This window comes from Branchiostoma belcheri, unplaced genomic scaffold, assembly GCF_001625305.1.
Source record: "Branchiostoma belcheri isolate BF01 breed outbred unplaced genomic scaffold, Haploidv18h27 scaffold84, whole genome shotgun sequence".
NCBI classification, from domain to species: domain Eukaryota; kingdom Metazoa; phylum Chordata; class Leptocardii; order Amphioxiformes; family Branchiostomatidae; genus Branchiostoma; species Branchiostoma belcheri.
Window position 1 is genome coordinate 706,588 of NW_017804509.1, and position 19,667 is coordinate 726,254.

Here is a 19,667-nt window from a genome sequence, read left to right on the forward strand (position 1 = left end):
AACGAACACCACATGCAACTAGCTACCAGTTTTGTGGTCAGGCTTTAGCAACCACAAAAATCCATCCGTATCTGGGCGTCACGCTGACAAGCGGACTGAAGTGGGGTGCACATGTTAATAATATCACAACTAAGGCGAAACAGACATTGGGAGTGATTAAACGTAATCTGTGGGCATGTCCAACGAGAGTAAAATCACTTGCATACACGTCACTTGTAAGACCGAACCTAGAATACGCTGCGACAGTATGGGATCCATATACAAAGAAAGACAAAGACAAATTGGAAAGGGTACAGAATCAAGCTGCAAGATTCTGTATGAACAGCTATGTAAGAGGTGCTAGTGTCACGGAAATGAAAAGAAACCTACAGTGGACCTCACTTGAAGACAGAAGAAAGATGTCTAGACTATGCATGATGTACAAAATGACTAATAAACTGGTGGATGTCCCAACTACTAAGTACCTAATACCAGCTCAGAAGAGAACAAGAAATAGCCACGCATTCAAGTACCAGAGTTATCAACCAAGGATTGAGGTGTTCAAGAATTCATTCTTTCCTAGAACTATCGCAGAGTGGAACTCACTGTCACCAAGTACAGTAGGGGCACTGTCAATAGATAGCTTTAAACAATGTCTAGAGCTAGAAGTTCAAGGGTTAGGTGTAACAAGTCGATCGGTGTAATATAGCCAGCTGCCGCCGCGCCGCGTGCCTGCGAAGCTGGTGTGTTACGCCGAAAGGCGGTTATACCGGCTATACAGATACAGATACAGATACTCGTACTGTAAATGTTGATATGTTCGCGGTGGCTTTAATTTTCGTGGTGTCTTCTTCGCCGCTAAATCAGAGTACGTACAAAATAGAATAAATATGTATTGTTTCGACCACAAAACTCGAGCGCCACGAAAATCTCCTATTCAGTAATACCTTCAAATAAAATGATGAGAAAGTATTGCAATCTACTTGCTTCCATACTATCAATTTTGGTGTTATATCTCATACATATTTTAGCAATAAGTAGAATCAGTGTAAATGGTGGTCTATTTATGCAAGAAGCTACTTTGTTTATTCAAACATGTACTTGTTTACTAGTATTAGCATCAATGTTGTGAATGTTGATATCTAATGTCGCAGCTACAAGTCACCATCTAGTCAAGACAAATGTTAGAGGAAACAATGTACAAGGATAGATATGTTTAAGTTAAGATATGTATAATTTTAGGCTTTGAATACCGTTAGCCTTTTTATCATGTTTAATATTACGCTATTGTTGCCTAAGTGTTCTTTTATGATGAAGGTAAAACGACAACATTTAAGAGATCAGACTTCTGTTCTCAGAAATTGAGCCAGTTTTTGTGAAATTAAAGGAAAAGAACAATGTTTATTAAAACATGCCATGCCACGCTTTTTCTGTTAAAAATCTCTTCTCCTTCTATACGATGTACTGACAAGGCTTGCAATTTAAAATATTTGATTAAATTTTGTATGTTTATAAGATACAGTATTACAGTATCAGTAGGCCAGACAATAAGCCAGACATATCTGATAATTTTTAAGCGGTCTACAGTAATGTAAGGATGTTGTTTTTTTATTAAAAAGTTTCTTTATTTCTTCATTCTTGTATTTGGTGGAAGGTGTCAATAGTCTAAATAGAGCAATGCTGAATAAAAAAAGTTACTGATCTCCTTTATTCATTTCTTTTGTCTTTTAAAAAAGATATGTGGTAGTCTCCACCAGGCTCCTTTGCAGACTGAATAAATAGTAGAAATCGGCCTAAAAGGGGGATATCATTGACCAGAGGAGTTGGCCGGCCAGAGAGATTCAAATTGCACAGAGAAATTGAACCTTCTATGGCCGGTTAACTCCTCCTCTGGTCAATGATATCCCCCTTTTAGGCCGATTTCTACTATTTATTCAGCCTATAAGGAGTCTGGTGGAGACTAGTGCCTAGTCCTTACAACAAGTTGTTAATTTTTCAGGGAGGGGCACAAGACATATAATGAAGCATACGAACAATGGAAAACAATTAGTAACGGAAATTAACATAAGCCACATAGAAGAAATCAAACATATATGCAGAGATTGAAACAAATGGAATCATACTTAGCTACATACAGCATATATGAAAGCATTCATACAAATCGAAATCAGCCAAATCGTGGTCGGAATCTGAAATAAGATTCAGTAACTGTTCCAAGGTCAAATATTATTGGGGAATTAACATCCCTGGTCCTCACCATCACCATGTCCTAATTATCGCCATATCTGCGATGTTGCGGATTATGCAGGAGAATTTAACCATCTTTTGTTAATCTATACTATAGTGCAGTCTGTAATGTGGTTTTTCTTGTATTTACTACCGGCTCTAATACTGCTCACGCGACTCTGTCATTTGTGAGGTAAAACTTCACCCAGTGACCTGATGTTATCGTTTGGGAATTTTTAATTCATGCATATGGCGATGATTAGGGAACCCGAATTCGGCAAATACACTGGGGCACAAGATCGACATGGTCGATGCCATGCCTCACCTAAAAAGTTCAGCGATCATCAACAAACAAAAGATATATTGCACATAATAGTAGAGGTTTAGTGTAATGGTGCCATGACAAACAGATCATAAATTTGAATCTTGTTTATAATCTATTGCCACGACAAGTCAAAATTTGGATAATTCTACAGACTTGATGAAACATCATTCCTCGAATTTCCCGCCACGCGCGTCGGCGGCGCGGTGCATGCCGGGCGTGGCGGCCTTGCCTGTCGTGTCGAACAGAAAACAAACATGGCGGCCGGAAGTTGGGAGATCAAACTTCTCGGTCTGTACGACTTCCTCGTAGTTCTGTCGTCCTGATATCCGCAAAGACATGCCGAGGGAACAAGAGCTTCTGGAGGCCGCTAGGCTGGGGAACATCGCGGTTATTGAAAAACTTCTGGTCCCGAAAACCAAGCGATCGCCCGTGTCCCTGCAAGCTTTGACCAGGTGGGTTTTTGGTGGGTGGGAGGGGGGCTAGCTGTGTTGGAATTCGTTCGGGGGAACTAAAGTAATTTATGCGTTTTATCTACAAGCAGATCTTTTGGTGGCAGAGCAAGACAGTACCAAATTGGCAGCACAGAATATTTGGCATGGCAGTGTCCAATGGTTGGCGTAAAAAATGGTACGAGGTACAAGAAAGAAAGCTTGAAAAATCACGTAAAAAAAAAATAAGCCGAACGGTCAGCCGAACCCTAAAACCTCTGTCTTAGGCCATGGGGAGTAGAAAATACACAGGAATGAATGAACTTTATAATTTGCTCGACAGTTGTACATGGTACAATGTATGGCAACGATGACAATGTGGACAATACAACCAAGTCTGTTCTAAGAGACTACTAGTATTACTGCAGGAATAAGAGACTATTAGTATGATTTACTACAGGCATGTGTACATAATTTACACATACGCGAAGTTGACAAGGAACACATGCTGGGATAATCAATGAGGAAATAATGCGTTAACACCATACGGGGAATCCGATCCGTCAACAAACAAAGCACTGTTATAAGCAGATAATCGAGTTAGAGATGGTGAGATCTGTTGCATGTGAGAAAACATGTAGTTTGCTTACAACTACAAGTGAAAATGAAAGGAATTTTTTCCCACTCAAGTTGGTGTTATAATTTATTTGTGGTTTTTTAATACCACAGCTTATTGACCTTGAGACCGAGAGCCCACTCACAGTCAAGCTAGTCAACTAGTACCTTCCTTTGCATAAATTATTAATAATATAAGAATTGTTGTGGTTACTTTTGGATTTTGCCCATTGACCCAAGCATGATATATAATCCTATCCTTATGTCACATATCAGATCATTTTCTACAACTTAGTCAAGTCAAGTTTAAGTCCTGTATTATAGAAGAAACTATGTGTGGTGCATGGCCAGGCCTGGTGCACGGCATTTTATTATTGGTAGATACCATGCCTGAATTGTGTCTAGTCAAAAAATGTAAGTTGTGAACTTTTCACATGTAATCTGAATGTTTCTTTTGTGTGTGCAAATTCTATTTCTAGTTGGCAGGTGGTCATTTTGGTCTTGTAAAATGTCTATATAATGTGTGAGTCACGAGTGTGTGTATATTAACTTATTAAGGGGGTGGATGTCATTGTGGAGTGTGGACTGATAGATGAGTATGTTGTTCACGCAAATCTTTTATGTTGTGGTCAGGTCGATCTGTGAAAAGTGTTAGTCCTTTGTTTATAATTAGATTATAAATAATCCAGTTATGGTCTGTTGGTACAGTAAATATAATCAATTACCATCTTGCATATCAATCAATCAAACAATCAATCAAACATTCATACAGATACTACAAGCTGTTATGGTCTGTGGTACTGTGGTACAACTACATGTATATGGTAACTCATACAGTAAATACAGCCAATACCACTTTGGAAATGAATGGCGGAATAAATAAATGAATGAATGACTGAATGAATGACTGAATGAATGAATGAATGAAACATTCAGACAGATGACTACAGACTTCCTTTTTTAATCATTGAAATAAAAGTACATTATCAGACATGATCTCATGATGAAATCATGGGCCTGTGACAAAAAGAGAACTAGGGTTGAATTAATTATTATAGAAACAGGAAGTGTTGTACATTCCTGTTGTACAGAACTGTGCTGACTGGTGTGTGAGGTATGTGGTAAGGGGGCGGAATAAAGGGTGAGAAATAAAGGCCTTTTATCATGGAGTATGTGTGACAATTGCACTTCCTCCAGGCTAGTCAGGGCCAGGGTTAGAGTTAGATGTGTGACTCTTAGTACATCATACTACATGTACATAGCATAGCATAGGGGTAAACCAGGAGTTCATTAATGAATGACTAGATATAGCTGGTGAATAGTATAACCATCCTTAACATATCAGTGTGTCAGGTATGTGGTTAAAGGGCGTACTTCTGGGTGAGAAATAAAGGTCTTTTATCATAAGGTATGTGTGACAATTGCACTTCCTCCAGGCTAGTCAGGTCAGGGTCAGGATTAGGGTTAGGCTTAGAGGTGATTGTGTTACTCTATAAGTAGTATACGTGTATGAAGTACATCATACTAGTAGTATCATACATGTACATGTACGTAGCATATAGGGATAAACCAGCAGTTGATAGCTATTTCATGGATCACTATAGCTGGTATAATCATCCTTCGCATATCATAAAAATTGTGCCCTTCCTAGGCTAGTCAGGGAATTACTTACTAAACTATCTTAGGGTCTATGGTTGGAGGTGGATGTATGGCTCCAAGTACTGAAACACAAACAGTCTGATACAAAAGGTATAAACCAGTTGATATGTGCATCACTATGGCTGGTATAAATGTCCTTCGCATACCGTGAAATGTACCAGTTTGTGTGAAAATGTGATCTTCCTGGGCTAGGCAGGGTAGGGTCAGGGTTAGAGGTGGATGAGTAACTCCAAGTATATATATTATAAGCAGTATAATAGTGCACTGTATCACCATGGCAGTACAATGTACAGTACATGTATGTCCTTTACATATTGTGAAATGAATGTGTGAAAACTGCCCTTCCTGGGCTAGGCAGGGTAGGGTTAGCTATAGGGGGAAGTATGACTGTACTGTAGTACAGTACCATACATGTACAATGTATATTGCATAGGGATAAACTTAAAAGCCATTATTTCAGGGGTGGATACAGTTTTTTTTTTCAGCACAGCTCCAGTGTTACCTGCACTAACCTGCATACTACAGCTCTAAACTGGAAAAGAGGAAGCCATGGAAAACTGATTTATAATATCCAGAATACTCAATTCCTGATATACAATGTAGCCATCATATTGTACTTGTAGAAAGTTGTACTGTAACATATTTTCAATCAAAGACAAGACTATTTTGTTTGTCAGAATTTTTTCATGCATATCTATTATTTCGTGGCTAAGACAGCAATTCTGAGAAAAAGTTTTAGTCATGAGAATATTTTCCAAGTAATTTCATTATGAATATGAGTCACTGCCCTATGACTATAGTAGGAGTGCTGTGACTCTCCTGGATTCCTATTGTCCTCAGGGGCAGATCACTTTCCCTTTCACCATTGTTCTCTTGGAGAAGTGAAAGTCATTATGACTAAGAGTAAACAATGGTACACAGACTGAAGTACACTCATATTTGAAATTTTGAGATGTGTAGGACTTCAAAAAATGAAACTTGGAAATATTTCTAGACAAGTCATTCATTCATTCTAAAGTATTATTACTGATAGAAAACACAGAGGTTACAGCAAAACAAACTGTCAGAAATGAACTCTTTTTACACAGAAGTCTTCTTCAAATATTGAACATTTGAACTGCTGTAATTGTATTGTTGTGAACTTTGGACTGTGCAGTTACCTTTGAAGCCTTTTGTATAATAGTATTAGTAAGTAGTTGTGTACTGGTTTGTACTTAATTGACTGAGGGAGTTTGAGAGAGGAAGCTGTGTTGAAACGTGACATGTTGAAAACGGTGTGTCAAGTTGTCATGTCTGGAATTTCAGGATCACATACCAACAACTCTGCTGCTAAGTGCTGCTGACAAGCCTTACTAACAGCAGTGAATAATGGTGAACTCGAACTTATTGGGATTCGAATGTTTAGGAATTCAAGAACTTTGGAGCCTTGCAGGATCTGGGCTTGAAACACCCATGGGTGCATGATGTATCCGATCCAAAGATTGATTCTGCTCACCTTATTTTCAATCAAGGGTGCACTGGTGCACCTACTCTAGAGTTAAAAGACATCTCTGTATTTTTTTTATAGTTAAAGAGTTTGACTTGTTCCAACACAAAAAGGGAACTCACCATAAATTTTCGGCTGATCCCGTCAACCTTCGTCAGATTTGTGTTGGAACAAGTCAAACTCTTTAACTATGGATTCTACCAACACAGATGAGCTTTCATTCGAATATCTCTGTATTTTATTTATGTTAACAGTAAAGGTTCTAATTCTATGAACAGTTTGTACAATGGGACACAGCATATCATGACAAATGTGACAAAAGATAAACCATTGTAGTTGTTACTTGACTGTCATAATTTTGGTTCATTCAAGCTCTGAAGAGATTCTGGCTGTAGGTAGTTAAGTCAAGACAGGAAAGACATTGTTGACGAACTTCCCACATCTATACAAATCCTGGTCACAGTATTTACCCTAAACACAAGACTGTTTGAATGTTTGAATGGTTTCTTAGTCAGTAAACATAGAAAGGAGGAAGTATGGATGATTCACAGTCTGTCACCAAGTCCTTGTGTTTGTTTGTTCTAATTTACCATAACAGTGCAGGTTAGTGCAGGTAGAATTGTAGCTGTGCAGGTATAGTACACCTGTGTGGATTTTTATTTGCAGAAACAGGGCTCAAAATTCATTTTTGGTGCACCTAACCTAAAAAATTAAAGATAGAAGAATGTCAGCAAAAACTAATTATGTTACATTTCTAAAGAAAACTTTTACTATAAGTATACCATTATGATTTTATTATTCTTATGACACTTAGATGGTAAGAATATGCTGTATACTAGTATTACTAACCATACATTTTTAAAAATATCTTTACATAGTATTACGTAAACCAGGTATGAAAAGATTTGAGTGTACCTGTATACGCAAAAAAAAATTGGGTGCTCATGTGCAGCTCCAAATTTGGGTGCACTAATGTGCACATGCACCCAGTATTTCAAGCCCTGCCACCTACAAAGTATGAAAAAATAAGATACTCTTCCATTGATGAAGGTTAGACATCCAGGTAATATTAGATATGCCAAAAAACAGTAACTCTTAGCAATTCAATTGGATATTATTTTGGAAACTGTCAGACATTTCAGGTGGCATCCACTAATGTTCGTCAGTGACTTGAGAAGTTGAGTAACTGCTTTTTGGCGTAAGTTAGTAAGATACCCTTCCCCCTCACCAACCCTCAACCATTTCTCCTTGGTCCCCTGAGACCAGACTTGACAGTATAATTAATCAGTACTGATAGACTGAGCTGGTAATAGAAAAACAATTGACTCACAGACCAATCCACCTGTCAGAATGCATCAGCAACTACAGGCTGGAATATCACATTATCAACCAAATCATAATACATGGATGTGATGTGGGAGAAGAATTTATTTTATATTATTAGAATCCATGGCAAAATTGTTTGAATGTCAAACTCAAACATTGGATTTTTTTGCATTATTTTCTAATGTATTTGTGTGTAGTTATATACTTTAATAGTCTTTATTAGGATATCCATTAGAATATGTATGCAATCATGTAGTTTTATTCTAAAGAAAAGAAATGGAGAAAAATTGGCAGAATGTGTCTTAAGGGGCTAACCATGGCCAGTGTCCTAGCTAACAGTAACATGACCCAATCCCCAAAAAATCAATTTTACTAAAAAAACATTTATCTTTCACACAACATGTGTTTCCTGTTTCAGTCCTGAAAAAATTTGGATTGGTAGTTAGGGATTATCTTTTTTTTTTTAAATTAAGACTCCAGTGATATCTGTATATGTAGGGGTCCAACTTATACAATACAGTTTAACAAAGTAAAACTTGCATAGGGACACCTTTATTTTCAATGTCAATGTTAGAAAACCAATAATTGTACAACGTTTTGTCATTCAGGTGTCAGATGATGGAGCTAGAAAAGTTCATCAGCTCCAAAAATTAAAATTTATGTCCCTTGCAGAGGTCCAGCCCCCCAAAAAGTCTAGGGTCAGCAGGTTTTTCAAAGGTCGATTGGGAAACAGGAAACACAACATTTTTTTTTCTAGGCCTCAGCAGCATCTACATGTAGCATTGACTCCAATACCCCTAAAAGCCGTTCACAGTCACGTACATGAACGCATTGTAATTTCCAACCCTCACTAATCTCTGCCAATGTAGCAATTCCCCAAATGTATCGGCACAATTTCTCACACGCAGAGTGGTAAGGACCTTACGCTGGGACTTCCTGTAATTTGACAGAGAGGAATGTGCCGCCACATCAATGCTACATTACTGATTCATTTGATGTTCCGTCATCTACATGTAGCAAATTCAGGGCTTAAAATTCAGTTTGGAATTGGGCTGGGCTCAAAATTCATGTGCCTAAACATTTAACATCTGTGTCCATAATTAATATCACCAGGGTCTATAATATCGCCACCTTGAGAAATAGTGTGCTTTAAGATATTTTTACTGCAACATACTTTTGGTATGCACTCCTGCACACCTCAAATGTACATACCTAGGGTATGTTGCAATAAAAATATCTTTAAGCACACTTTTTCTCAAGGTGGCGATATTATGGACTATGGTGATATTATGGACACAGATGTTACTGGTGCACAAAAAAATTTTGGGTTCAGCACATGAATTGAAATAAGGAAAAACCTGATTTACAAACCTTATAATAAAATTATATTTAAGTTATAATTACTGCCTCAGTTTCTTCAGTGCCACAGATGATTGCACCCTGGGTGCCAGACTAATGTTGGGCCATTAGCCGTTTTCCTTTTGCAGCCAAGACGCCTTCACCTGCCTATCTAAATTACCACTATATGGAGTTGAGCCCAGGGGGAGTTTGGCCGGCCCTTCAACTAAAGCCAAACTCCCCCTAGGCTCAACTGGGCTAATGGCCGATACTACATGTAGTCTGGCACCCGGGGTAATGATTGGCCAACCTTGTACATATGTACGTCTGGGCCTGTACCTAATTAATGTCAGGATTGTCTGAAAAACAGGTCAAAACGACCTGAGTTCATTATCCTGTTTAAATAAATAAAGTGAAAGTAAGTGAAAGCTAATTTACCTGTACCTGTCCTCTAGTAGCTAAAAAGCAACTAAACGTCTGTTTTTATTTGTTGTTTGCACAGTTTGCGGAGAGGAACCAGTCCCAACTGCCAGGACAACACAGGCTACACACCTCTGCACCATGCTGCACTCAACGGACACAGGTAACCGCCATTAGCATTGACCCACCGTGTTACATGTATCTTTGACAAAACAGTATTTTTGAGAGATCTCGAGTGCAGCACCCCCAGGTACATGTATGCACAGTTCAGATATACATTGTACAGGGGTGCTTTATACTTGGGGATATCGCATTGAACATCACTTTAGATCCATTTTTCAGGGTCATGGATATATGTACTTAGTAACTTGGTGGAATAATGTTACAACTAATGCTAAAACATGAAGTTGATAAACTATTGCCTGTTAGGTGCAGGCAGACACCAGAAATCCTTGTGAAAGCTCATTTCCTTTCCTGTAGCAAAAATAGATATTATTTCAAATCCTGTTGGAATTCTGATTTCATTTTATGTTATTCTTTACACAATTGTTTCCTGTACATTTGTCAACTTGTTCTATGCAGGGAAGTGGTGGCCTTGCTACTGAACTATGGTGCCTCTGCCAACCTGGCTGATAGTAAGGGCAGCTACCCACTCCACCTAGCAGCATGGACCGGTAATGCAGACATTGTCAGGTCCCTCATACTACATGGGCCATCACATGCCAAAGTCAACGAAAGGGTAAGACTAAGAGATTTTAGGCTTTGTGTGTACATTCTGTTCCTCGATAGAATACAGAATACATTTGTCAGTTAGCATGAAAGTTCATCTGAACTTGGTAAAATAGTCATGAATAAATTAAACTGACTAAATTTATGACTGAATCATTTTTGTTGTTGAGTTGGAGAACAGTTTAATTTCCTTCACACATTTGTCAGTTATTAGTTTACTTGAAAGTTAAGATTTTTCTCTTTTTGTTTTTAACTGTAATTTTTGTATCGTATTTTATAGTTACATTGTAGCTCCTCACAGTTCCAAACCCCTGGCTGAAAAGAGAGCGTAATCAGTTCACACAATAACTAATATTGTAATTATTCCTGATTTTTTCACTGTACTGTTATGTTCACTGTTTTCACTGTTACTTCTGTACCATGAATTTACCATTACACTTACTAACAATTCTTGGACTTTCTTTTTTCTGCATCTGTCGCCACTGTGGATATATAGTTTCACGAACATGTCCACTTTTCTCAGACCGTGAACTTTTGCTGCCGTGAACATAAAGTGAATACAGTAGTCAATAAAAGTAATGATTGACATTTTATTGTTTTTTTACAGAACAAGGACAGTGAGACCCCTCTGCACTTTGCTGCCCAGTATGGACACACTGCCGTAGTAAAGGTCCTGTTGGAGGTATGATTGTTTGTTTGTTTGTTTGTTGATTTCTTTATACATTACTTTATACTTTATTATTGGAACGTCCCATGATACATCCCTGTATCCCTTGCACATCTAACTGCTTGTAGTGAGTGAGTGAGTTGTAAGCTATCTGGCGAGGTTGTCTCTAATTAACGTTGTAGCTCTACATGTTCTAGGAAAAAAAACTGTTCAACACCAAAATCAAATAGTTCTAGACTAGAAAAAATGATGGTATTTGAAAATTGGTTGTTAGGAACAAGGTAGGTGGTTAGGTACACACATGTACCATCATAAAATGATACTACTTTACAGAGTTTTATGCTGAAGCCTGGTTGTACTGATACTTCATCAGCTGCTTAAAGTCTTCAATCTTTGTATGCTTCAGTTTATTGTGTGCTATTTATCTGATTGTCTTTCTGCTTGATGTGAACTTATTACCATTTATGATGATTATTTAGCATCATGCAGACCCCACGATGAGAAACAAGCGAGAGGAGGCCCCCCTGGACCTGGCGTGTCTCTACGGAAGACTGGACACAGTGGAACTCCTGCTGAGGAAACACCCAACCCTGCTGGACAGGCCGGGGGGTCAGTCCACCCCCCTACACCTGGCCTCGCGCAACGGGCACAAACCTGTGGTGCAGGTCCTACTGGAGGCCGGCATAGACATCAACAAGAAGGTAAAAAAAGATATGACTATTGAGTTTCATAGTTCGGGTACAGAGCTGCCTGTACCTGTATCTGAACAGCTAGTAACAAAATAAGCAACAAACATGTGGTGCAGGTCCTACTGGAGGCTGGAATTGACATCAAGAAGAAGGTGAACAGAATACACGTTTAACTAAGACTTTCATATAGATCTGCCAGGTACTGAGGTTTAGGTCTAAGTCCAGACGTGGTTTACTTTGCTGTGCATTGCTGAAAGAATTACATTTGTAGTTGATGGCAAGACTGTTAACATTTCTGTATATGATTCAACAAGGAAGCATGCTACAAATGTTAGCAAAAAGTGTCCACACCCCCTGCATAATGATCAAGACATGGTCTTTATCTCGCAACAAAGGACCACTTACAATGTATGAAATAAAGACCACTTGGCGGGATGGTTTTGCAACACTTGTATCATGCTAACTTTGATATTATGGTGTCATAACCAGTACAAAACAGGGGCTTTAGATTGGTCAACATCACTTGGCTATATGATGCTGTTAATGTTTGTATGATGTTTGTTATATTGACAGACTGAGAATGGTACAGCCCTGCATGAGGCTGCTCTCTGTGGGAAGGTGGACATCGTCAGGCTGCTACTAGACTGTGGTACGTGCCAATCAATCAAACAAATAAACAAACAAACAAACATTGAGCAATGTAGGATGCTGCTCGACTGTAGTACGAATCAATCAAACAATCAATCAATCAATGTAGGCTGCTGCTGGACTGTGGCCATGGTTCAATCAACTAATTAATCCATCAATTAATCCATCAATCAATCCATCAATCAATCAGTCAAAGATTATTAACAATGATAGTGTTGGTAAATTCATTCTAGTATTGGCAAATTCAGGTTTTGTCAAAGCTGTAAAATAGTGTACTGTTGTTATGTGTTTTTTCAAGAATAAAGTTTCCCTTTTGTGCAGGTGTAGACCCGTTAATCCAGGACAAGTCAGGACAGACAGTTCTGGAGCTGCTGGCTGGTATCCCCAAAGCTTCTGAGATCACCAAACTCATCAAAGGTATGTTCCCTGGTCTCACATCCGTGAATAGTTTCATCAGGTTGGTAAGACACTGAGTAAAGAGACTCTTTTTACACAACCAAGTCTTTTATTCAGCAGCCGATGTTTCGGTGACCGTCTGTCACCTTCCTCAGGGCAATTCTGACTGGTTCACATTGCACATTTAGGAATGCATCTATAGCAGCGACACCTGTGCTGCAGTGCAATGTGAACCAGTCAGAATTGCCCTGAGGAAGGTGACAGACGGTCACCGAAACGTCGGCTGAATAAATGACTTGGCTGTGTAAATTCTCTTTACTCAGTCCTCAGGTCACGTCAGAGCTTTAGTCCTATTGGACATGGAGAAATGTTGCAGAGGACCTACAACCGTGTTGTGAAATTCCTTTATCATATTCATCTGTCACTAACGAACAAAAAACACTGCTTAATGTGTAACATGTCATTTTGTCTATCACTGCTTCTTGAGGAAACTCTTTGTCTCTCTCACGCTAAAGTGAACTCTCATCCTGTGGTGACAATTTTCTTCATCTTTAAAAAATGCACCTTGTCATAGTGTACACCATTCCTTAAATGCTTCTCATCACTCTATCTTTGTCTCTCCTGAACTCTTTTCTCTCTGCTGCTGCACAGAAGTCAGATCTAACAATAACGATCCACCTTCCAAACCCAGCCTGCGTAAGTCTGCTCTCTTCCATTCTATGCTCGTACATGTACGTTGCTCCTGCTTACTGCAATGTTAGTGATGGTAAAATGAAAGTGCAGTACTAGGTATTTGTGAACTTTCTACTTTTACCTTACCTTCACTAGACCGCATAAAAAAATGATTCAGATTCTGAAATGTAATTAAATTGAGGCTAAGAATTTTATCATTTATACAATTTGACAAACATTGGAAATTTTACTTACTGTAATTTTGAATTATGAATGAATTTGGAAATGTTACAAATATTATAAACCATTTGACTTGCTCCCATGGAACTTTCTGTTCATGGATCATGTATAAAAACCAATTCGAGTAAGGATATGATACATGGTACATCTTCATGAATAGATAATAAAGATAGATGAATAGATAATTTTCATCAAAAAACAGTTACTCAAGCAACTGGATATGATTTGGGATTTGTCAGTGACACTGGAGACTTGTCAGAAAAGCAGGTTTATACTTACTAACAAATTGATTGATAGGAAAATAGATACTAGATAGATAAATTATATTATAGATATTTTTCTTTGATCTGCTGTTTCATTGGATTTTCGGTCAACATTGCATCAGAATTTTGCCTGTTGCTAAGGATCTTTTCCAACACAACTGTGACTACCGAAATGCTATGAACAATGCATTACAGGTTTCGTTCAGGTTCAGTACATTCTGCCAATGTGCTCAAATGGTGTAAACAATAATTATAATTTTCTTTGATCTGTCCCTCCCCCCCACAGACCACATGAACAAGTTGTGCCTACCCATCGGTAGCCTGGACTCCGCCCCGGCGTCTCCCTCTGTGATTGACAGCTCGCCCGAACACGTGCAGAGTCCTTACGATAACGTCCCGCAGCCAATACCCAGCCCCTACCACAACATCGGGGACGACGATCATGATATTCCCGCGCCCCCCGCGCATGGGTCAACTTCTTCTGAGGAGGAGAACTTGTATGACGAACCACCGATAGAAGCCTTCAGGGGAAGGGAAAGAGAGGTAGGAGAATCTTTCTCTCATTGATAGTAGATAAATTATAGATATCAGGTGAAAGTCAATAGCTATGATGAGATTCCTGCACCTCCCATGCATGTGTTGTCTTCTGACCATGAGGACCACCGATAGAAGCCTTCAGGGGCAGGGAAGGAGAGGTAGGAACAACTTTGTCTCATAGTCAAATATGTCACTCTGTATCATTTACTAGACATATTATGGCTATGGATGGAATATTATGGCTATGGACGGAATATTATGGCTACGGATGGACTATTATGGCTATGGATTGAATATTAATTATGGGTGCATCTAGATAGTTGTGTAGGGTTACTATTATGTGCATGTATGCTGATATTCTTGACAATTCATTTGACATTTAAGAGTCAAAAGGTAGTCTTGTTTTATGATATAATGTTTATGAATTTCTGCAGGGGGAGAATCGTCACTCCCAGAGTTCCTCTGGAAGCGCGTACGAGCTTCTCTCCGAAGCAACGTCGGGGCAGCCGCGACGCAGCCTCGTGTTCAAGTTTGATCAATCCCAGTCCCCGGTTTCGGAGAAGGGCGGCACCACCCCGCTCAGCCCCACCGGTTACAACCAGCCGCCGACGCCCGACCACCCACCACCGTCCGCTAACACCGCTGAGAACACCATCCACCAGAGGTTATTATAATAATTATGTTTCCCGAAGGAAAACATGTTGTTTTTGCTCAGTTTCTTCCTCTTCTTCTTCTCCAAACAGTGACCTCTGACCTGGCCAATGGCCTCATTTGTTGACGTCTGTTACCATATTAACTGGTGTTGGGTTACATAATGTTGCAATTTCATAGTAGGCGTTTTTTTCTGTCACCATATACATGTATATGAATGTGTTAACTTTGAGTAAGAATTAACAGAACAGACCATATCCGAAGGTAAACATTATGCATTTGCTTTGCAAATGTTACTTTTCTAGTGCTTTGCTCTGTTTCCTCTTCTTCTGATGATGATCAAAACCAATAAGGTCAATGACCTGAACCAGATGTCTGTCACCATGGTAACTGGTGTTGGGTTACATCATGTTGCAATTTTATGTCTAGAGTTTGTTCAGGAGTCCTTTTCTTGTTTTGCAGGTTTTTCCCTGTTCCACCATCTTCTGGACAGGCCAGGACTGCCCAGACAGTAGATGGGCACAGGGATATTCACACACAGGGCAGCTATGAACCGGCAGATGTGTCAGACAGCAGGCACGAGGATTCAGTCGCAATGGGCAGCAGGGAAATAACGGAGGGAAAACTTGAAAGTCAGGCGTTAGACAGGCATGAGAATATAGGTGAAAAGGACACCCTAGCGTTGCCTGAAGTGAGCCCGGTGTGGAAAAGGCTCTCACAGGAAGAGGCCAAGCAGAAACTAAAGGAAACACTCGCAAAGAAGCAGGCACAGAAAGCAGCAGACAGCCTCGAGAAGACAGCTGATGATGCAGTGGAAAATTTGGAGGAAGAGAAGCAGAGTTTGGATTCTGTTCAGGAGAATTCTTTGACACAAATTCCTGAGGAAGTTTCAACCAATCAGGGATCTCCCAGGAGGGAGGCTGTTCCGGCGAGCGGGCTTACTCCCTCCGACCTGAGCTCAGCCAGTTCGTCCACGAGTTACGAGAACATCCCGGGACAGCAGTGGGACAGCACCAGCGAGTCAGCTTCCTCAAGGTCGGGCTCAAGGTCGGAGACGGCAGAAAACTTGGCCGAACTCTCCAGGACTACAGAACACTTCGACGGCAGCAAAGTCGCCGATGAAAAGAACGTAATCAGCCTCCAGATAACGAGAGTAGGGTCGAACGCCGAGAGCGACAGGTCGGAGGCGGAAGGTCATGTCGTAGGTCTTAGGTTATCTGAAGGTGAGCTGCAGGACACGACCTTGACCGACCTGACCAGCGTGACCAGCATGGACAGCCTCAGCGCATTGTCCAGCCCTGCGGAGGATGCTGGGAAGAGTGTGGAGCATGCTGGGAAGAGTGCAGAGCATGCTGGGAAAAATGCAGAGCATGTTGGGAAGAGTGCAGAGCATGCTGGGAAGGACATGGAGCATGCTGGGAAGGGCCCAGAGCATGCTGGGAAGAGCGTGTCGACCTCCGTGCACATGGAGAAGACGCTGGTGGTGGAGTACCGGCCGGAGTCGGCGGAGATCGTCAGGAGACGGGGAGCGGGCGGCTCCGAGGGGGAGATCTCGCCGGCCAGCACGGAGAAACTGCTGCTGGACCTACAGCCCTTCGCTGGTAAGGATTGTCATAGTATTACATATGTATCCAAGTATTATAAGACCTAGGAAAAATTGTTGTGTTTCCTGTTTCAGTGCTGAAAAAATTAGAGCTGGTAGGTTCAGGGATTGTCTCTTTTATGCTGTTTTTTTCTTTAGACTTTGGCAATCTCAAAGGATATGAGCTTATACAAGTAGAACAAAGTAGAACTTGCATGAAAACTTTTATACATTTCCAGGGTCGGTCTGGAAACAGGAAACACATTTTTTTCCCTTGGCCTAATGGCTAAAAGCTAGAGCGAGAGGAATGGTCTTGTGTTCAGTGTCTATCATAGGATGGGAGCGTGTTTTCTATGTTGATTCAACTACAAAATGTACTACAACTACATCATGTAGTTCTAGACCACTCTTTGCTGTAACTGATTTTGATCGTAATATCTTCAGCTTTGCTGCCAAAATCTTACATCAAGTCCTGTCAGCTTGCTTATGCATCTTGTGACCCTTTTTCTAAAGCAAATAGTAAACATAATTATTTTATGTGTGTGACAGTCATGTACTCAAAGATGTGTCTCTTTCACCTCCATCATTATCTTGTAAACAACAAATCCAGGAGGAAAGGAGTGTAAGTATTAGTTACCCTATTACTTCTCTCTTACTCATTTACTCTCTTACTAACCTCTCACTGACTCTGAGGGCCTGTAAGTTATCTGCCTTGTTGTTGAGTGTATTGTAAACTGAATATTTAGCTGAGATTCAAACCCTAAAATAAGAATTCAGTCATCACTTTCTACATCAATCAAGTGAGTCTGTGTGAGTGTAGATGTTCCCCCTACATTTTCTTTTGTTTTTCTTCTCGTTCAGCGTTCAACAACAAGCAAGTAAAATTTGTCTGACCTTCGGTAAACTTTTTTGTGACCAGGGAAGCCGAAAGTCTTTGTATGCGATGTTTGTCTGAAGTCATGAGTGTGACAGTAAACATCACAGGATGGCCAATTACTGGGGAAAACCAACTGTCTAGATCTGTCATTCAGACTGCCCTTTTTTTTAGCAGCAAACAGACAAACATGCTGAACAAAAGTGTGTACATGTAGATGGTAACTTCTTGTACTTGTCATGAGTAGGTCTTCTCAGCTTTGTGAGTGGCCTGTATCAAATTCAGTCCTTCGTCTACACAGCAGGGGTCTCCCCAGAAATTCTTAGGGGAGAGGTGCTCCCTAATCAACTGAGGAAAAATCAGCAAAATTTCATGAAAATACTATAGAAAATCCTAAATTTGAACATTTTGGGAGAGGTGCTAGGATTTTGTAGAGAGGGGGAGCACCTTCATTGCTTGGGGAAAGCCCTGCACAGCATCCTGCACCATACTTGGCAGTTGTGGACGATTTTCTTCATAAATAAGTCCTCTAGAGTTAGACTGGGTTGGTGCATGATCATCCTGGCATCCTCTAGTATGTATGCCAGCCAGGTTTTCCTCAGGTCTTCTTTTACTAAGTTTTAGATCTTTTCCCATCATGGTAGGTAACTAAGCCTTTCATAATGTGTTACTTTTACTTTTTCTCCCCAGCTCTCTGCCACGGGTCCAACCCGAAGACCCAGAGCCGAGTGTCGTCCATCCTGTATGAGTCTGTGCTAAAACAGGAGATGGAGAACGAAGGTAAGATGTAGAAAGATTTGTTTTGTTTTATTCAAGACTAAGCAATGACGTTAGTATAAACCGTTTTTGTAGGCTTGTCTCTGTGAGTGTGTATGTGTGTGTGTGTGTGTGCGTATGTGTGTGTGTGTGTGTGAGTGTTTGTGTGTGTGTGTGTGCGTGTGTGTGTGCGTATATATGTGTGTGTGTGAGTTGGCGATGTGTGTACCCATGTGTATGTGTGTGTGTTTGAGTCACAGTTTCATGTGCTAGCCTGGCGTCCAGCCTTGGTAGCTTTAGTCTGCTCATCACTACAAATTCCCACCGTCCCTTGTTACACCAAGGATTTGAATCAGAGGCAACGTCCCCAGAGGTTTCTGACACCGCGAGTTCCACATCTGACGTGTCCCCGTTCCCCTCTTCGAGCCCAACATCTCCCAGTAACATGGTGGACAGCACAGTATTTTCAATCTTCATAAAATCATTTTTCCTTCACCCTTTATCCTGCAAAGGCTTTGAATCGGAGCCGACGTCACCGGAGGTTTCTGACACCGCGAGCTCAACCTCGGACGCCTCCCCGTTCCCCTCTCCAAGCCCGACCTCTCCCAGCATGCCTGACTTCGATGCCATCATTACGGAGACGGCGGAACACAACGTGGGCAGCAACGGCGGCAGGGAGCGCGAGGACTCTGGCTTCGAACAACCAGTCGACGAAACTGCAGAATGGGATCAGGTAGGACATTTGGGGTCCTTTCAAACTCTCCTAGCAGTATAATGTTTTCAGTTTGTCTTCATGGTACCAAAATTTCACAGTCTGAGGAAAATGGACAATGTTAACAGAACTTACATGTAGTTTTCATGGTGAGGGGGCTGAAAGACAAATGATTTGATAGCCATGATGATAAGTTCACAGTACAGATTGTCCTTGTGTCCTTGAAACTTTAACTTCTTTCTTCAATCTATCTCAGTATGTGGACCAACTAGCTATAGGACTATCCTTTGAATTTAGCAGTTCAATCAATCAATCAATCAATCAATGATAGCAATTTTTTAAGTAGCAGTTCGACCAACGAGAGATTACTTTCACAAGAGCATTGCATTTTTATGTTTCTTACTTAAGTTTGCATTTCTTATGTTTTACATCATAAGCTGACCTGATCT

General features: G+C 40.4%; 1 protein-coding gene across 1 annotated transcript; it reads left to right on the plus strand.

The window, feature by feature from the left end:
• The first annotated feature begins 2,762 nt into the window (after positions 1–2,762).
• On the plus strand, positions 2,763–19,664 carry LOC109486896 (ankyrin-1-like). The gene is made up of 13 exons (XM_019790803.1): positions 2,763–2,982; positions 9,885–9,965; positions 10,385–10,541; positions 11,139–11,213; positions 11,678–11,899; positions 12,461–12,536; positions 12,857–12,952; positions 14,393–14,649; positions 15,078–15,307; positions 15,757–16,895; positions 18,441–18,530; positions 19,019–19,239; positions 19,656–19,664. Exons 1-13 carry the CDS (start codon positions 2,867–2,869, stop codon positions 19,662–19,664), a joined length of 2,769 nt encoding a protein of 922 aa, XP_019646362.1. The 5' UTR covers positions 2,763–2,866.
• The last annotated feature ends 3 nt before the right edge of the window (positions 19,665–19,667 follow it).